This window comes from Chanos chanos, chromosome 5, assembly GCF_902362185.1.
Source record: "Chanos chanos chromosome 5, fChaCha1.1, whole genome shotgun sequence".
Classification (NCBI taxonomy): Eukaryota; Metazoa; Chordata; class Actinopteri; order Gonorynchiformes; family Chanidae; genus Chanos; species Chanos chanos.
This window is the reverse complement of record NC_044499.1, coordinates 49,725-67,500: the sequence shown is the minus strand read 5'-3', so window position 1 is coordinate 67,500 and position 17,776 is coordinate 49,725. Positions and strand designations below refer to the sequence as shown.

At 42.4% G+C, this 17,776-nt stretch overlaps 1 protein-coding gene across 2 annotated transcripts in view; it reads left to right on the top strand.

Annotated features, from left to right (window-relative positions):
- adhfe1 (alcohol dehydrogenase iron containing 1) overlaps nt 1–14,312 on the top strand; it is a 14,850-nt gene extending 538 nt beyond the window's left edge. For both annotated transcript variants that reach the window (XM_030773117.1, XM_030773118.1), the window contains exons 4-14: nt 732–785; nt 1,020–1,174; nt 1,429–1,625; nt 1,933–2,010; nt 2,202–2,307; nt 3,245–3,397; nt 5,958–6,056; nt 6,138–6,216; nt 7,759–7,855; nt 13,650–13,807; nt 14,143–14,312. In XM_030773117.1, the coding sequence (XP_030628977.1) occupies nt 732–785; nt 1,020–1,174; nt 1,429–1,625; nt 1,933–2,010; nt 2,202–2,307; nt 3,245–3,397; nt 5,958–6,056; nt 6,138–6,216; nt 7,759–7,855; nt 13,650–13,807; nt 14,143–14,226 (1,260 nt within the window). In that variant the 3' untranslated portion in view covers nt 14,227–14,312. The remainder of the gene's footprint in view (nt 1–731; nt 786–1,019; nt 1,175–1,428; nt 1,626–1,932; nt 2,011–2,201; nt 2,308–3,244; nt 3,398–5,957; nt 6,057–6,137; nt 6,217–7,758; nt 7,856–13,649; nt 13,808–14,142) is intronic.
- Nucleotides 14,313–17,776: the final 3,464 nt, after the last annotated feature.

Here is a 17,776-nt window from a genome sequence, read left to right as displayed (position 1 = left end):
CTTAAATGCACCGAATGTTTTTAGCCCGGGCTTCCACGTGAGATTGTTCTTGTGAAGGTGCACAGCACTGCATGTATCTAACCCTAAACCTAACCTTAACCCTAATCCACGTGAGATTGTTCTTGTTGGGGCCACAGCACTGCATATATCTAACCCTAACCCTAACCCTAACACTGCATGTATCTAACCCTAACCCTAACACTGCATGTATCTAACCCTAACCATAACACTGCATGTATCTAACCCTAACCCTAACCCTAACACTGCATGTATCTAAGTGTGCAGAGCAGTGGTAGATGGATGGACACTGAAGTATTGATAACTCCCATATTAAACAAAGTGTGTGGAAAATATGCACCAAAACTTTAAGAAGTGTCAGACTCGATGTAGTTATTGACAGTAGTGCCCCCCCCCCCCCCCCCCCCCCCCAAATACTTGGATTGAAATGTAAATATTTGGTCCATTCTTGGTGCAGAGCACAGGGCTTCCAGTACAATACTGTAATCAATAAGTTAGTCAGTTAAAGAGTAAGTCAGTGACTGTAGAGTTTTTTCAATCCCCAAATTAAACCTGGAAAAGAAGCACAAACGTTCATATTTTAATGACGATTGATAGACGTCACATGGTCATTTGATACCCTGATGAAGGCTTTCTGCATTAAAAAATGCTTTGTATGTTGTAATAAAATGATTAAAGATGGTAAATATTCAGAGTTTGGTGCTGCATTTCAGATGGCCAGCTCCAACATTCGATACGGAGAGGGTGTGACCAGAGAGATCGGAATGGTAAGAGTCCAAACCACAGGAATCATTTAACTTTGAAACCGTGGCATTGTTTTTGTTATTGCCACAATTTAATGAGTCACCAGTGGGATCAGAAGAATGATCAGTTTTTGTATAAATTCACACAAAACTCTGCCTCTGTGTCTTTCATTGAGCCATGTTTACAGAGCAGATTCGTAAATCAGATGCTGTGCTGTAGTATGTTCTTAATGAGTTCTGCCCTGTTTCTGAGTTTAGGATCTACAGAACATGGGTGCTCGCAGCGTGTGTTTAATGACAGACAAGAATCTGTCACGCTTGCCTCCAGTAACTGCTGTGCTGGATTCACTGGCCAAACATGGAGTCAAATACAAGTGTTTTGACGATGTAAGAGTGGAACCCACTGACTCAAGGTATACAGTGTGTCTGTATGAGAAAGAGAAAAGTGTGTGTGTGTGTGTGTGGTGTGTAAACAGAGGTTAAAGTTTATTACTGAAATAGCCCCTGATTGCTGCAGGGTGACCCTTTACCCAGATCTGGGTATACTGAGTGAATATCACAACATGACTGTAAGGATGACTCAGCAGTGTGTGTGTGTGTGTGTGCGCATGCGTGTGTGTGTGTGTGTGTGTGTGTGTGTGTAAATAAATCCTGCCTCTCTTCATAGTTTTCAGGCAGCAATAGATTTTGCCAAGAAGGAGGAGTTTGATGTTTTTGTTGCTGTGGGTGGGGGTTCGGTGATTGACACCTGTAAAGCAGCCAATCTGTACTCCTGTTACCCTGATGCTGAGTTCCTGGACTTTGTTAATGCGCCGATTGGTAAAGGAAAGCCAATTACCAAGCAGCTCAAACCTCTGATCGCTGGTACTGAGAACATACACTCACACAACACAAATATGTACACACACATATGTGCACTGATACACACTTCAGTAAAAAACAAACCTCTCAAAACTAAACTCTCACTCACTCTCACTCTCTCTCTCTCTCTCTCTCTCTCTCTCTCTCTCTCTCTCTCTCTCTATCTATCACACATACACCCTCACACACACATAGTGGGCATATTTCAGAAAAAACAATACAAATACCAAATGAATGAAAGTGATTGTGTGTGTGTGTGTTTGTGTGCGCGCGCGCGTGTGTGTGTGTGTGTGTGTCCGTCCGTCCTCAGTGCCCACTACTGCAGGGACAGGCAGTGAGACAACAGGTGTGGCCATTTTTGACTTTGAGCACCTGAAGGCCAAAACTGGTATGAGAGAATTCACTCATATTAATATCAATATTTCACACACAAAAGAGTTATTTTCACAGTTTATTTACTGTTCTGTCTCCATATTGAAGGTTAAAGATGTTGAAACAGCTGAACTTCTAGTAACTCACTAATTATTATTTCTGTAATGTTATCTGTGTGTGTGTGTGTGTGTGTGTGCGCCTGGCCAGGCATAGCCAGCCGTGCAATCAGACCGACTTTGGGGGTAGTGGATCCTCTCCATACTCTCCACATGCCCCAGAGAGTGGCAGCCAACAGCGGCTTTGATGTCCTCTGGTAGGCCCTTCTGCCCAGTTTTCCTCTGCAACATTTAACTTGTCTGTCAACACTTCACTCACCGTCCACGTTAATGACTGTTTAACACCACCTCACAGGTCTATCAGTATTTCACTTCTCTCTCTGCCTGCGTTAATGACTGTTTAACACCACCTCACAGGTCTGTCAATATTTCACTTCTCTCTCTGCCTGCGTTAATGACTGTTTAACACCACCTCACAGGTCTGTCCTTTTTCTCATATATTATTACTCACATATTTACCCAATATATTCCACAGTCAGTATATACCACAGTGTTTGTGCAGATCTATCCCTGTTTCACTTTTTTTAAATGTCAGAGAGACATGTTAATATTCACAGCACAGTTAGCACATCCTTCTCTAGAAAAGAAGCAGAACTTGTGCCTTGTGTTGTGTTTGTGTGTAGTCATGCTCTGGAGTCCTACACTGCACTCTAGAAAAGAAGCAGAACTTGTGCCTTGTGTTGTGTTTGTGTGTAGTCATACTCTGGAGTCCTACACTGCACTCTAGAAAAGAAGCAGAACTTGTGCCTTGTGTTGTGTTTGTGTGTAGTCATGCTCTGGAGTCCTACACTGCACTCTAGAAAAGAAGCAGAACTTGTGCCTTGTGTTGTGTTTGTGTGTAGTCATGCTCTGGAGTCCTACACTGCACTCTAGAAAAGAAGCAGAACTTGTGCCTTGTGTTGTGTTTGTGTGTAGTCATGCTCTGGAGTCCTACACTGCACTCTAGAAAAGAAGCAGAACTTGTGCCTTGTGTTGTGTTTGTGTGTAGTCATGCTCTGGAGTCCTACACTGCACTCTAGAAAGGAAGCAGAACTTGTGCCTTGTGTTGTGTTTGTGTGTAGTCATGCTCTGGAGTCCTACACTGCACTCTAGAAAAGAAGCAGAACTTGTGCCTTGTGTTGTGTTTGTGTGTAGTCATGCTCTGGAGTCCTACACTGCACTGCCGTACAATCAACGCAGCCCCTGCCCCCCCAACCCCATCAACCGCCCCGCCTACCAGGGCAGCAACCCAGTCAGTGACGTCTGGGCCAGGCACGCCCTCAAAATCGTCGCCAAGTACATGAAACGGTATGTTTAAGTCCATCGGGCTGGGCATGTTAACAAGTCTCAGTGATTTGAGTTGATTTTGACTGGGGACAGGTGGGCGAGGGGGGGAGGGGCAGGTGGACTTTGTGAGAAGAGTGAGTAAGAGGTTTGAGTGTAGTTTGGCTATGTATGAAGATATATAATTTGAGTGAAGATGAGTATATGAGTATGAGAATTGTGTTTTGTTTTTTAGGCTACAGGGCTGTGAAGACAGTGAGATGTTGGCGAGAAAGAGTATGGAAGAGTATGGATGAATATGGAAGAGTATGGAAGAGTATGGATGAGTATGGAAGAGTATGGATGAGTATGGATGAGTATGGAAGAGCATGGAAGAGCATGGAAGAACATGGAAGAGTATGGATGAGTATGGAAGAGTATGGATGAGTATGGAAGAGTATGGAAGAACATGGAAGAGTATGGATGAGTATGGAAGAGTATGGAAGAGTATGGATGAGTACGGTGAAGTTTGAGTAAAACTGAAAAATTTGAGTGGAAGTAATCAGGCCTGGAGTTAAATCCAGGACAATGAGAATCACGGGTTGTGGTTTTTGAAAGATTTTTTTTGGTGGTATTTGAAGGTTGAGTGAAGTTTAGTGGAGATTCAGTAAAAGATTTCGTAGAGCTGTAATGGACACTTGTAGAGTCTTGAGTGAGGACTCCGCTAGCACTGCTGTGTGTTGTGTGTGTGTAGTTTAAGTAGAGATGTGTTTGTGTGTTTGTGTGTGTGCTGTTTAAGTAGAGATGTGTTTTGCGTGTTTGTTGTGTGTGTGGAGTTTAAGTAGAGATGTGTTTTGTGTGTTGTGTGTTTGGAGTTTAAATAGAGATGTGTTTTGTGTGTTTGTTGTGTGTGTGTGGAGTTTGAGTAGAGATGTGTTTTGTGTGTTTGTTGTGTGTGTGGAGTTTAAGTAGAGATGTGTTTTGTGTGTTAGTTATGTGTGTACGGAATTTGAGTAGAGGTGTTTTGTGTGTTTGTTGTGTGTGTGGTGTTTAAGTAGAGATGTGTTTTGCGTGTTTGTTGTGTGTGTGGAGTTTAAGTAGAGATGTGTTTTGTGTGTTGTGTGTTTGGAGTTTAAATAGAGATGTGTTTTGTGTGTTTGTTGTGTGTGTGTGGAGTTTGAGTAGAGATGTGTTTTGTGTGTTTGTTGTGTGTGTGGAGTTTAAGTAGAGATGTGTTTTGTGTGTTTGTTATGTGTGTACGGAATTTGAGTAGAGGTGTTTTGTGTGTTTGTTGTGTGTGTGCTGTTTAAGTAGAGATGTGTTTTGCGTGTTTGTTGTGTGTGTGCTGTTTAAGTAGAGATGTGTTTTGTGTGTTGTGTGTTTGGAGTTTAAATAGAGATGTGTTTTGTGTGTTTGTTGTGTGTGTGTGGAGTTTGAGTAGAGATGTGTTTTGTGTGTTTGTTGTGTGTGTGGTGTTTAAGTAGAGATGTGTTTTGCGTGTGTGGAGTTTAAGTAGAGATGTGTTTTGCGTGTGTGGAGTTTAAGTAGAGATGTGTTTTGTGTGTGTGTAGTTTAAGTAGAGATGTGTTTTTTGTGTTTGTTGTGTGTGTGGAGTTTAAGTAGAGATGTGTTTTGTGTGTGTGTAGTTTAAGTAGAGATGTGTTTTGTGTGTTTGTTGTGTGTGTGTAGTTTAAGTAGAGATGTGTTTTGTGTGTTTGTTGTGTGTGTGTAGTTTAAGTAGAGATGTGTTTTGTGTGTTTGTTATGTGTGTATGGACTTTGAGTAGAGATGTGTTTTGTGTGTTTGTTGTGTGTGTGGTGTTTAAGTAGAGATGTGTTTTGCGTGTTTGTTGTGTGTGTGGAGTTTAAGTAGAGATGTGTTTTTTGTGTTTGTTGTGTGTGTGGAGTTTAAGTAGAGATGTGTTTTGCGTGTGTGGAGTTTAAGTAGAGATGTGTTTTGCGTGTGTGGAGTTTAAGTAGAGATGTGTTTTGTGTGTGTGTAGTTTAAGTAGAGATGTGTTTTTTGTGTTTGTTGTGTGTGTGGAGTTTAAGTAGAGATGTGTTTTGTGTGTGTGGAGTTTAAGTAGAGATGTGTTTTGTGTGTTTGTTGTGTGTGTGGTGTTTAAGTAGAGATGTGTTTTGCGTGTGTGGAGTTTAAGTAGAGATGTGTTTTGTGTGTGTGGAGTTTAAGTAGAGATGTGTTTTTTGTGTTTGTTGTGTGTGTGGAGTTTAAGTAGAGATGTGTTTTGTGTGTGTGGAGTTTAAGTAGAGATGTGTTTTTTGTGTTTGTTGTGTGTGTGGAGTTTAAGTAGAGATGTGTTTTGTGTGTGTGCTGTTTAAGTAGAGATGTGTTTTTTGTGTTTGTTGTGTGTGTGTAGTTTAAGTAGAGATGTGTTTTTTGTGTTTGTTGTGTGTGTGGAGTTTAAGTAGAGATGTGTTTTGTGTGTGTGTAGTTTAAGTAGAGATGTGTTTTTTGTGTTTGTTGTGTGTGTGTAGTTTAAGTAGAGATGTGTTTTGTGTGTGTGCTGTTTAAGTAGAGATGTGTTTTTTGTGTTTGTTGTGTGTGTGGAGTTTAAGTAGAGATGTGTTTGTGGTTCTGAGTCCAGGGCAGTGCGGGACCCCGAGGACGTGGAGGCTCGATCCAGTATGCATCTGGCCAGTGTGTTTGCTGGTATTGGATTTGGCAACGCAGGTGTACACTTATGGTAGATATTCCTCTAACACACACACAGCTTTGGTAATTGTTGTGTATTGATATACTGTTGACTAATTCTTTATTGTTTTAGTCATGGGATGTCCTATCCTATAGCAGGGAATGTCAAGACTCACAAAGCCAGGGGCTACAATGTGGATCATCCTGTAGTGGTAAACAAACATTTACTGTATCTATAACACTAAACAAACATTTACTGTATCTGTAAACATTTACTGTATCTATAACACTAAACAAACATTTACTGTATCTATAACACTAAGCAAACATTTACTGTAACACTAAGCAAACATTTACTGTAACACTAAGCAAACATTTACTGTATCTATAACACTAAACAAACATTTACTGTATCTATAACACTAAGCAAACATTTACTGTAACACTAAGCAAACATTTACTGTATCTATAACACTAAACAAACATTTACTGTATCTATAACACTAAGCAAACATTTACTGTATCTATAAGACTAAACAAACATTTACTGTATCTATAAGACTAAACAAACATTTACTGTATCTATAACACTAAGCAAACATTTACTGTATCTATAACACTAAACTAAGGCTGTACCCAACTCAGAATTTTGTCAGTTGAATCAGATTTAGCTGTTCAATACGAATATTCGACTATTCGTTCCTTTTTTTCATATAGACTATCTGTCAATCAGAAAACCCACTGGCATGAGTTTCAGTGATGATTTTGACCACATTGACATAGTCCCATAGTCATGGGAACATATTTTTGAGCATTTAAAAATCTGTAAAAGACAGCTGCATATGATGCAAGATTTGAATTGGCAACATAAAATGTCTGGTTGCCATATGGATTTGTCAGAATAATGAGACAGGCAGCACACATGTATTTCTGTTCAAATCAAGCTCTTATAGCCTAACTTTTTTTATTTCACTTTAAACATTAAAAACTTTTAGCCTAAATGAATATGCCTATGAAACAGTTTAAAATAAATTCACGGCATTGCCCGCTGTGAAATAATAACTTCTCGTCTTCAACGGGATAGGCTTATTCGGCTGCTGTATTTCTCTTTAAACATAATAAATAAATCTTAAGTGTAAACCATTAAATAAAAAAAATTAAACACTTGCAGTTTAAGATTTGAAATCTTAGATGAAAAAGCAAATGTTTGTCTTCAGTCTCTTTTTCATTGGCCGCCTAGCTATGCAACTTACCCGTTTCAAGTGGTTTGCCATATTCGATGTTGCTGAATGATGAGCAAATTCTTGCATATGGAGTTTGCATTTAACTTTCTTAGGGCTGTCCTTCAAAAGTTAGAAAATTTGGTAGAAACCACTTGTCCAACATTCCCAAACTACTCACCCTTTATTACCAACACCAGATTTTCTCTACTTTTTCTCACTAAAATGCTCTGTGTGTTGGTACTGTCACCTGTCTGCATGCTATATGTACAAAGTGGAAAACAATTAAAAGTAGGTGCCAGCAGCTCGCGCCCTTCACTTCACTTCACTTCGCTTCACTTCACTTCACTTCACTTCGCTTCCTCTGCTTCTTTCTGGTCTTTCTCTGCCTCTCCTGTATGGTCCGTATTGGTGTGTTAGATGTTGTAATGTCTGGTTTTTCTCTGAAGGAAGGTGTGATTTTTTATGATTAGGGTTAGGGTCATAATTCTAAAATGTATAATTCCATAATAACCTGTATGAAATGCTCCTCAGCCTCACGGTCTCTCAGTCGTCCTCACGTCTCCTGCCGTGTTTTCCTTCACCGCCAGCATGTGCCCAGAACGACACCTGGAGGCTGCTGAGATACTGGGTATAGAAAAGAGACACACACACATACACACTTACACACAAAGTCTGATCAATTTCACGTTCACATTTACACTTAGAGTTATTCATTTAGCAGATGTTTTTGTGTGAATAAACACACCGACAGGCCTATACTGTACACATACTTTAATCGTTTTTGTAAATGAAACAAGATGTTCATTAATATTTTTGCTATATGCAGTAGAGCAAACACACACATGTACAGGAACACTTGTACACTAAAGTACTACATACACTTTATTATAGAGAATACTGTAGAGTGACAAACCCTTTCAACACAAAGCACACATTGTCAGCCCCATTACCACACAGACGATTAGAGAACACACCGTCAGCCCAGTTACTACACAGACAATCAGAGAACACACCATCAGCCCAGTTACTACACAGACAATCAGAGAACACACCGTCAGCCCAGTTACTACACAGACAATCAGAGAACACACCGTCAGCCCAGTTACTACACAGACAATCAGAGAACACACCATCAGCCCAGTTACTACACAGACGATCAGAGAACACACCATCAGCCCAGTTACTACACAGACAATCAGAGAACACACCGTCAGCCCAGTTACTACACAGACAATCAGAGAACACACCGTCAGCCCAGTTACTACACAGACAATCAGAGAACACACCATCAGCCCAGTTACTACACAGACAATCAGAGAACACACCATCAGCCCAGTTACTACACAGACAATCAGAGAACACACCGTCAGCCCAGTTACTACACAGACAATCAGAGAACACACCATCAGCCCAGTTACTACACAGACAATCAGAGAACACACCATCAGCCCAGTTACTACACAGACAATCAGAGAACACACCGTCAGCCCAGTTACTACACAGACAATCAGAGAACACACCATCAGCCCAGTTACTACACAGACAATCAGAGAACACACCATCAGCCCAGTTACTACACAGACAATCAGAGAACACACCATCAGCCCAGTTACTACACAGACAATCAGAGAACACACCATCAGCCCTCTTACTACACAGACAATCAGAGAACACACCATCAGCCCAGTTACTACACAGACAATCAGAGAACACACCATCAGCCCTCTTACTACACAAACGATCAGTGTCTATGTGTGAGACTGTGAGTGTTAGCGTTCTCTATGTGTGAGACTGTGAGTGTTTGTGCTCTTTGTGTGTGTGACTGTGAGTGTTTGTGTTCTCTGTGTGTGAGACTGTGAGTGTTTGTGTTCTCTATGTGTGAGGCTGTGAGTGTTTGTGTTCTCTGTTTGTGTGACTATGAGTGTTTGTGTTCTCTGTGTGTGTGACTGTGAGTGTTTGTGTTCTCTGTGTGTGTGACTGTGAGTGTTTGTGTTCTCTGTGTGTGAGACTGTGAGTGTGTTCTTTGTGTGTGTGACTGTGAGTGTTTGTGTTCTCTGTGTGTGAGAATGTGAGTGTTTGTGTTCTTTGTGTGTGTGACTGTGAGTGTGTGTGTTCTTTGTGTGTGAGACTGTGAATGTTTGTGTTCTTTGTGTGAGAGACTGTGAGTGTTTGTGTTCTGTGTGTGTGTGTGTGACTGTGAGTGTTTGTGTTCTCTGTTTGTGTGACTGTGAGTGTTTGTGTTCTCTGTGTGTGAGACTGTGAGTGTTTGTGTTCTCTGTGTGTGTGACTGTGAGTGTTTGTGTTCTTTGTGTGTGTGACTGTGAGTGTGTTCTCGGTGTGTGAGACTGTGAATGTTTGTGTTCTCTGTGTGTGTGTGACTATGAGTGTTTGTGTTCTCTTTGTGTGTGACTGTGAGTGTTTGTGTTCTCTGTTTGTGTGACTGTGAGTGTTTGTGTTCTCTGTGTGTGTGACTGTGAGTGTTTGTGTTCTCTGTGTGTGTGAGGCTGTGAGTGTTTGTGTTCTCTGTGTGTGTTTGTGTTCTCTGTTTGTGTGACTGTGAGTGTTTGTGTTCTCTGTGTGTGAGACTGTGAGTGTTTTTGTTCTCTGTGTGTGTTTGTGTTCTTTGTGTGTGTGACTGTGAGTGTTTGTGTTCTCTGTGTGTGAGACTGTGAGTGTTTGTGTTCTGTGTGTGTGTGTGACTGTGAGTGTTTGTGTTCTCTGTGTGTGAGACTGTGAGTGTGTTCTCGGTGTGTGGGACTGTGAATGTTTGTGTTCTCTCTGTGTGTGTGACTGTGAGTGTTTGTTTTCTCTCTGTGTGTGAGACTGTGAGTGTTTGTGTTCTCTGTTTGTGTGACTGTGAGTGTTTGTGTTCTCTGTTTGTGTGACTGTGAGTGTTTGTGTTCTCTGTTTGTGTGACTGTGAGTGTTTGTGTTCTCTGTGTGTGAGACTGCGAGTGTTTGTGTTCTCTATTTGTGTGCCTGTGAGTGTTTGTGTTCTTTGTGTGTGTGACTGTGAGTGTGTTCTCGGTGTGTGAGACTGTGAATGTTTGTGTTCTCTGTGTGTGTGTGACTGTGAGTGTTTGTGTTCTCTTTGTGTGTGACTGTGAGTGTTTGTGTTCTCTGTGTGTGTGCCTGTGAGTGTTTGTGTTCTCTGTGTGTGAGACTGTGAGTGTTTTTGTTCTCTGTGTGTGTTTGTGTTCTTTGTGTGTGTGACTGTGAGTGTTTGTGTTCTCTGTGTGTGAGACTGTGAGTGTTTGTGTTCTGTGTGTGTGTGTGACTGTGAGTGTTTGTGTTCTCTGTGTGTGAGACTGTGAGTGTGTTCTCGGTGTGTGGGACTGTGAATGTTTGTGTTCTCTCTGTGTGTGTGACTGTGAGTGTTTGTTTTCTCTCTGTGTGTGAGACTGTGAGTGTTTGTGTTCTCTGTTTGTGTGACTGTGAGTGTTTGTGTTCTCTGTTTGTGTGACTGTGAGTGTTTGTGTTCTCTGTGTGTGTGACTGTTCAAGTTCAAGTTCAAGTTTATTTAGAGCCCAATATCACTGTTTACAGTCTCAAGGGGCTTTACAGGCCACAACAGTCAAATCAAAGACTGTGAGTGTTTGTGTTCTCTGTGTGTGTGCCTGTGAGTGTTTGTGTTCTCTGTGTGTGTTTGTGTTCTCTGTGTGTGAGACTGTGAGTGTTTTTGTTCTCTGTGTGTGTTTGTGTTCTTTGTGTGTGTGACTGTGAGTGTTTGTGTTCTCTGTGTGTGAGACTGTGAGTGTTTGTGTTCTGTGTGTGTGTGTGACTGTGAGTGTTTGTGTTCTCTGTGTGTGAGACTGTGAGTGTGTTCTCGGTGTGTGGGACTGTGAATGTTTGTGTTCTCTCTGTGTGTGTGACTGTGAGTGTTTGTTTTCTCTCTGTGTGTGAGACTGTGAGTGTTTGTGTTCTCTGTTTGTGTGACTGTGAGTGTTTGTGTTCTCTGTTTGTGTGACTGTGAGTGTTTGTGTTCTCTGTTTGTGTGACTGTGAGTGTTTGTGTTCTCTGTGTGTGAGACTGCGAGTGTTTGTGTTCTCTATTTGTGTGCCTGTGAGTGTTTGTGTTCTGTGTGTGTGAGGCTGTGAGTGTTTGTGTTCTTTGTGTGTGTGAGACTGTGAGTGTTTGTGTTCTCTGTGTGTGTGACTGTTGTAGGTGCAATTGCAATCCTAACACAGAGACACCAAAAGATGTAGTTGTGGTAGGATCTATAAATCAGTCTCATAAATCAGTCTCATAAAATTTATTAACCATTAATTTCGATGTTCAATATTTTATTAATTAAACAACTGAGATCAATGGGATAAGCTAGCTGTAACACTGTGCTACAGTCTTAGAGAGTATTGCAGTACTAATGTATTGCAATTACACTACTAAACCCATAACACTCATGAACAACCAGGTTGGTGAAGGTAATTGGGAGTGCTTTGATGGCAGAGGTTGGCATTCAGTAGATACTGCGGCAGAAACAGACAGGACAACAGTTTATTTCAATGATACTATTTATTAACATAATCAATACTACTTGGCAAACCAATACTGATATGGTACAATCAATAATCAGCAGCAAATAGCATGATCAAAGGGTAACAAAATGGTGATGAGTCTATGTACAGGCATTCAGTGTAGAACTGAATGAGTGTTAGACCAGAGATGAGTGAGTGTGTGTGTGTGTGTGTGTGTGTGTGTGTGTGTGTGTGTGAGAGAGAGAGCGAGAGAGAGAGCGTGCGTGTATGTGGGCGTGTGCCCAGCTGCGCACTGAAGAGAGAGGGAGGAGTTCTTTGGAGAGAGGCTGTGCGCAGGCGCACAGAAGAGAGGAGGAGGAGCGAGGGAGAGAGGCTGTGCGCATGTGTACAGCAAGAGGTATGCGTGGTATGAGGTTTTAGTGCGCAAGCGTGTGTGCTAGGCACCAACTAGAGTCGGGGTGGCAACGAGAATCGCATGTGTGCGAGAGACCAAAGAATGTCTAACTTGAGAGCTAGTCTCAAGTAAGTAGGCCCTAAACTCAACAACTCTACCCAACCCTTAAGTCACGCTGCAATCCCAATGTTGGAGGTGTGCAATCAGAAAAAGGGAGTTAGAGAGAGAGAGAACGCATGCCAGATCTATCCTTCACAAGAAAATAATAAACGGCTAAAAAAACGCATCGTACATGAAATACAGCGTGTACATTAAAATAATAAAAGAATTCAAATGATAACACTTTCTTCACGTTAACTGCGTATGATCTTAATACTAAAGTATGCCCAGATGCCAGCCTTACTTTGAATAGCTCATTGCGTGGCGACCGAAGGTGCGTCTTTGGTGGTCTGATGAGCAGTGCGATTCGCAGGTCCAGAGAGAAGTTCCTTTCCATGTCACTTGAAGATCTTCGGGGCTCCGTCACTCGTCCGATGATCTTTAAGGGTTCTTGATTTAGTTCGTCGACATTTAAAGAAGTAGAAAGGGATCCGGTCGCCTTTTCCTCCGTCGATTACTGTGTGCGTTACAGTGTAACTTGCCGGTAGAAGTTAAAGTTGCAACTGCGCGAGAGAAAGTAAATTAAACTTTGGTTGTACAAATGTCTCGCTTCTTTGTTACGCTGTCCTTTTCTCCGGCAGAGAAAAGAGACACCCGCTGAGTTGCAGCATTGCGGGGCTGGAAAGAGGTGGAAAAGAACGGGAAAGAGAGAGAGAGAGAATTTTCCGCGGTTTTATGGCGAAAATTGCGTCATCACTGTATCTGCTCCATTGCTGTAACCAATACCGTTACAGTGAAACCTGAGAAGATGGGTACAGATTACCCATGCGGTCAAACAGGGAATTATGGGTAATATGGTTTACGGACCTGGCGACCCCTACACTGTGAGTGTGTTCTCTGTGTGTGAAACTGTGAGTGTTTGTGTTCTGTGTGTGTGACTGTAAGTGTTTGTGTTCTGTGTGTGTGAGAATGTGAGTGTTTGTGTTCTGTGTGTGTGTGTGTGACTGTGAGTGTTTGTGTTCTCTGTGTGTGAGACTGTGAGTGTTTGTGTTCTGTGTGTGTGTGACTGTGAGTGTTTGTGTTCTTTGTGTGTGTGACTGTGAGTGTGTTCTCTATGTGTGAGACTGTGAGTGTTTGTGTTCTCTATGTGTGAAACTGTGAGTGTTTGTGTTCTCTGTGTGTGAGAATGTGAATGTTTGTGTTCTGTGTGTGTGTGTGTGTGACTGTGAGTGTTTGTGTTCTCTGTGTGTGAGACTGTGAGTGTTTGTGTTCTCTGTGTGTGTGACTGTGAGTGTTTGTGTTCTTTGTGTGTGTGACTGTGAGTGTGTTCTCTATGTGTGAGACTGTGAGTGTTTGTGTTCTCTATGTGTGAGACTGTAAGTGTTTGTGTTCTCTGTGTGTGAAACTGTGAGTGTTTGTGTTCTCTGTGTGTGAAATGTTTGTGTGTTTCCTCAGGTGCCAATGTGTGTAATGTGAAGAGAGAGGATGCAGGTTTAGTTTTGGCAGAAACACTCAGGAAGTTTTTGTATGACCTGGAAGTAGAAGATGGTCTGTCTGCAATTGGCTACACAAAAGAGGATGTGCCCAGTCTGGTGAAAGGAACAATTCCTCAGGTGAGAGCTTTAACTGGTCAACATCACAGCCAATCAGGTGAGAGCTTTAACTGGTCAACATCACAGCCAATCAGGTGAGAGCTTTAACTGGTCAACATCACAGCCAATCAGGTGAGAGCTTTAACTGGTCAACATCACAGCCAATCAGTGCAAGGACAGAGGTAGTAAAGGGGTTGTGTGTTTAACTCAAAGGTGAAACTGAAAATGAATGTGTTTCAGGTTTGTGTACGTATGTGTATGACTGTGGTCTCTGCGTGCGATTGATAAAAAGACTGGTGATGGTAAATCTGTGTGTGTGTGTCTGTGTGTGTGTGTGTCTGTGTCTGTGTTTTTAGGAGAGGGTGACTAAACTCTCCCCCAGGACTCATACTGAGGAGGATCTGACTCACCTGTTTGAGGCTTCGATGAAACTCTACTGAAGCCGCAATGCATGCACACACATACACACACTATCACACACACACACACACACTATCACACACACACTATCACACACACACACACACACTATCACATACACACTATCACACACACACACACGCACACTATCACACACACACACACACACTATCACACACACACACTATCACACACACACACACACACTATCACACACACACATTTAAAGACCCCTTATGTAAAGTATTTACAGCTTCTTCAATTTAATGACATAATGTAATTTTAGTGGTAATTTTAATCCAAGATCCTGATTTGTGCCACACACACATGTAACGGGGGGAGTTTGTAATCTGCCACAGTGCTGTTAATCATAGCCTGGTAACACTGGCTCTGTATGGCTGTCACTGTATAAGAACGGCATGTTGTGTGCACGTCTCCTGTTTGAGCCGTGTTGGTGTGTTAGTTGTTGTAATGTCTGTGATTGAGGACTGAGAAGTTTAGGCCCTCATGTTGAAAAAGGAGTGTTTTGTGAGGGGGGTGGGTCAGAGCTGGGAATCGTGTGAAAATTGTGTGAGATTGTATGGTTGGAATAAAGTTTTGATGAAGGCTGGTCCCATATTGTCTGCCTGGGCTTTGTTATCACTGATTCATTGACATCTTTTGATCTGATCACAGCCCTCTGTCTGATCTGATCACAGTCCTCTGTCTGATCTGATCACAGTTCTCTGTCTGATCTGATCACAGTCCTCTGTCTGATCTGATCACAGTCCTCTGTCTGATCACAGTCCTCTGTCTGATCTGATCACAGCCCTCTGTCTGATCTGATCACAGCCCTCTGTCTGATCTGATCACAGCCCTCTGTCTGATCTGATCACAGTCCTCTGTCTGATCACAGTCCTCTGTCTGATCTGATCACAGTCCTCTGTCTGATCTGATCACAGTCCTCTGTCTGATCTGATCACAGTCCTCTGTTTGATCTGATCACAGTTCTCTGTCTGATCTGATCACAGGTCCTCTGTCTGATCTGATCACAGTCCTCTGTTTGATGTGATCACAGTTCTCTGTCTGATCTGATCACAGGTCCTCTGTCTGATCTGATCACAGGTCCTCTGTCTGATCTGATCACAGTCCTCTGTTTGATCTGATCACAGTCCTCTGTCTGATCACAGTCCTCTGTCTGATCTGATCACAGTCCTCTGTCTGATCTGATCACAGTCCTCTGTTTGATCTGATCACAGCCCTCTGTCTGATCTGATCACAGTCCTCTGTCTGATCACAGTCCTCTGTTTGATCTGATCACAGTCCTCTGTCTGATCTGATCACAGTCCTCTGTCTGATCTGATCACAGGTCCTCTGTTTGATCTGATCACAGCCCTCTGTCTGATCTGATCACAGTCCTCTGTCTGATCACAGTCCTCTGTCTGATCTGATCACAGTCCTCTGTCTGATCTGATCACAGTCCTCTGTTTGATCTGATCACAGCCCTCTGTCTGATCTGATCACAGTCCTCTGTCTGATCTGATCACAGTCCTCTGTCTGATCTGATCACAGTCCTCTGTCTGATCTGATCACAGCCCTCTGTCTGATCTGATCACAGTCCTCTGTTTGATCTGATCACAGTCCTCTGTCTGATCTGATCACAGTCCTCTGTCTGATCTGATCACAGGTCCTCTGTTTGATCTGATCACAGCCCTCTGTCTGATCTGATCACAGTCCTCTGTCTGATCTGATCACAGTCCTCTGTCTGATCACAGTCCTCTGTCTGATCTGATCACAGTCCTCTGTCTGATCTGATCACAGTCCTCTGTTTGATCTGATCACAGCCCTCTGTCTGATCTGATCACAGTCCTCTGTCTGATCACAGTCCTCTGTTTGATCTGATCACAGTCCTCTGTCTGATCTGATCACAGTCCTCTGTCTGATCTGATCACAGGTCCTCTGTTTGATCTGATCACAGCCCTCTGTCTGATCTGATCACAGTCCTCTGTCTGATCACAGTCCTCTGTCTGATCACAGTCCTCTGTCTGATCTGATCACAGTCCTCTGTCTGATCTGATCACAGTCCTCTGTTTGATCTGATCACAGCCCTCTGTCTGATCTGATCACAGTCCTCTGTCTGATCTGATCACAGTCCTCTGTCTGATCTGATCACAGTCCTCTGTCTGATCTGATCACAGCCCTCTGTCTGATCTGATCACAGTCCTCTGTTTGATCTGATCACAGTCCTCTGTCTGATCTGATCACAGTCCTCTGTCTGATCTGATCACAGGTCCTCTGTTTGATCTGATCACAGCCCTCTGTCTGATCTGATCACAGTCCTCTGTCTGATCTGATCACAGTCCTCTGTCTGATCTGATCACAGTCCTCTGTCTGATCTGATCACAGCCCTCTGTCTGATCTGATCACAGTCCTCTGTCTGATCTGATCACAGCCCTCTGTCTGATCTGATCACAGTCCTCTGTCTGATCTGATCACAGCCCTCTGTCTGATCTGATCACAGCCCTCTGTCTGATCTGATCACAGTCCTCTGTCTGATCACAGTCCTCTGTCTGATCTGATCACAGTCCTCTGTCTGATCTGATCACAGTCCTCTGTCTGATCTGATCACAGTCCTCTGTTTGATCTGATCACAGTTCTCTGTCTGATCTGATCACAGGTCCTCTGTCTGATCTGATCACAGGTCCTCTGTCTGATCTGATCACAGTCCTCTGTTTGATCTGATCACAGTCCTCTGTCTGATCTGATCACAGTCCTCTGTCTGATCTGATCACAGGTCCTCTGTTTGATCTGATCACAGGTCCTCTGTCTGATCTGATCACAGGTCCTCTGTTTGATCTGATCACAGGTCCTCTGTCTGATCTGATCACAGGTCCTCTGTTTGATCTGATCACAGGTCCTCTGTTTGATCTGATCACAGTCCTCTGTCCATTCTGCACGTGTGCAAAAGTCAGCGCATGCGCAGAATTGAATTTCGACACCCCCCCATCTGTTCCACCCATGTGAGATTTTTTATGTCGCTGTGATTCTTGTGTGAGCATTTTGAAAGTCACAGTCGGGATTGTGGGTGCCTGATTCGTGCCGGCTTCCTGACCTGTTCTGCATGTGCACATGTGAGTTATTTAAAATAACATTCTTTTATGCATGTGCACATGCAGAACATAGTCATCTGTCTAGTTCACTTTGCACTTCTTACATTCTAGTTTTTTCAAAATTCAGTATATTTTCTACCTCATTTAATATATGTTTATATTCCACTTTGGATTTACATTTTATATTCAATATTCATATTTTCTTCCTCTTTTAGTATATTTTTCATATGCACAGAATTCCCTGTCCATGCTACAGTTCCTTGCACTGTTTCCTGATTTATGTTTGTGTTGCACTACTGTTACTAGTCACTGTACTTTAGTGTTGTATTTGTAAAGTATTTGTATCTGTATGTGTATTTGTATCTGTATGTGTATTTGTATCTGTATGTGTATTTGTATCTGTATGTGTATCTGTATGTGTATTTGTATCTGTATGTGTATCTGTATGTGTATTTGTATGTGTATGTGTATTTGTATTTGT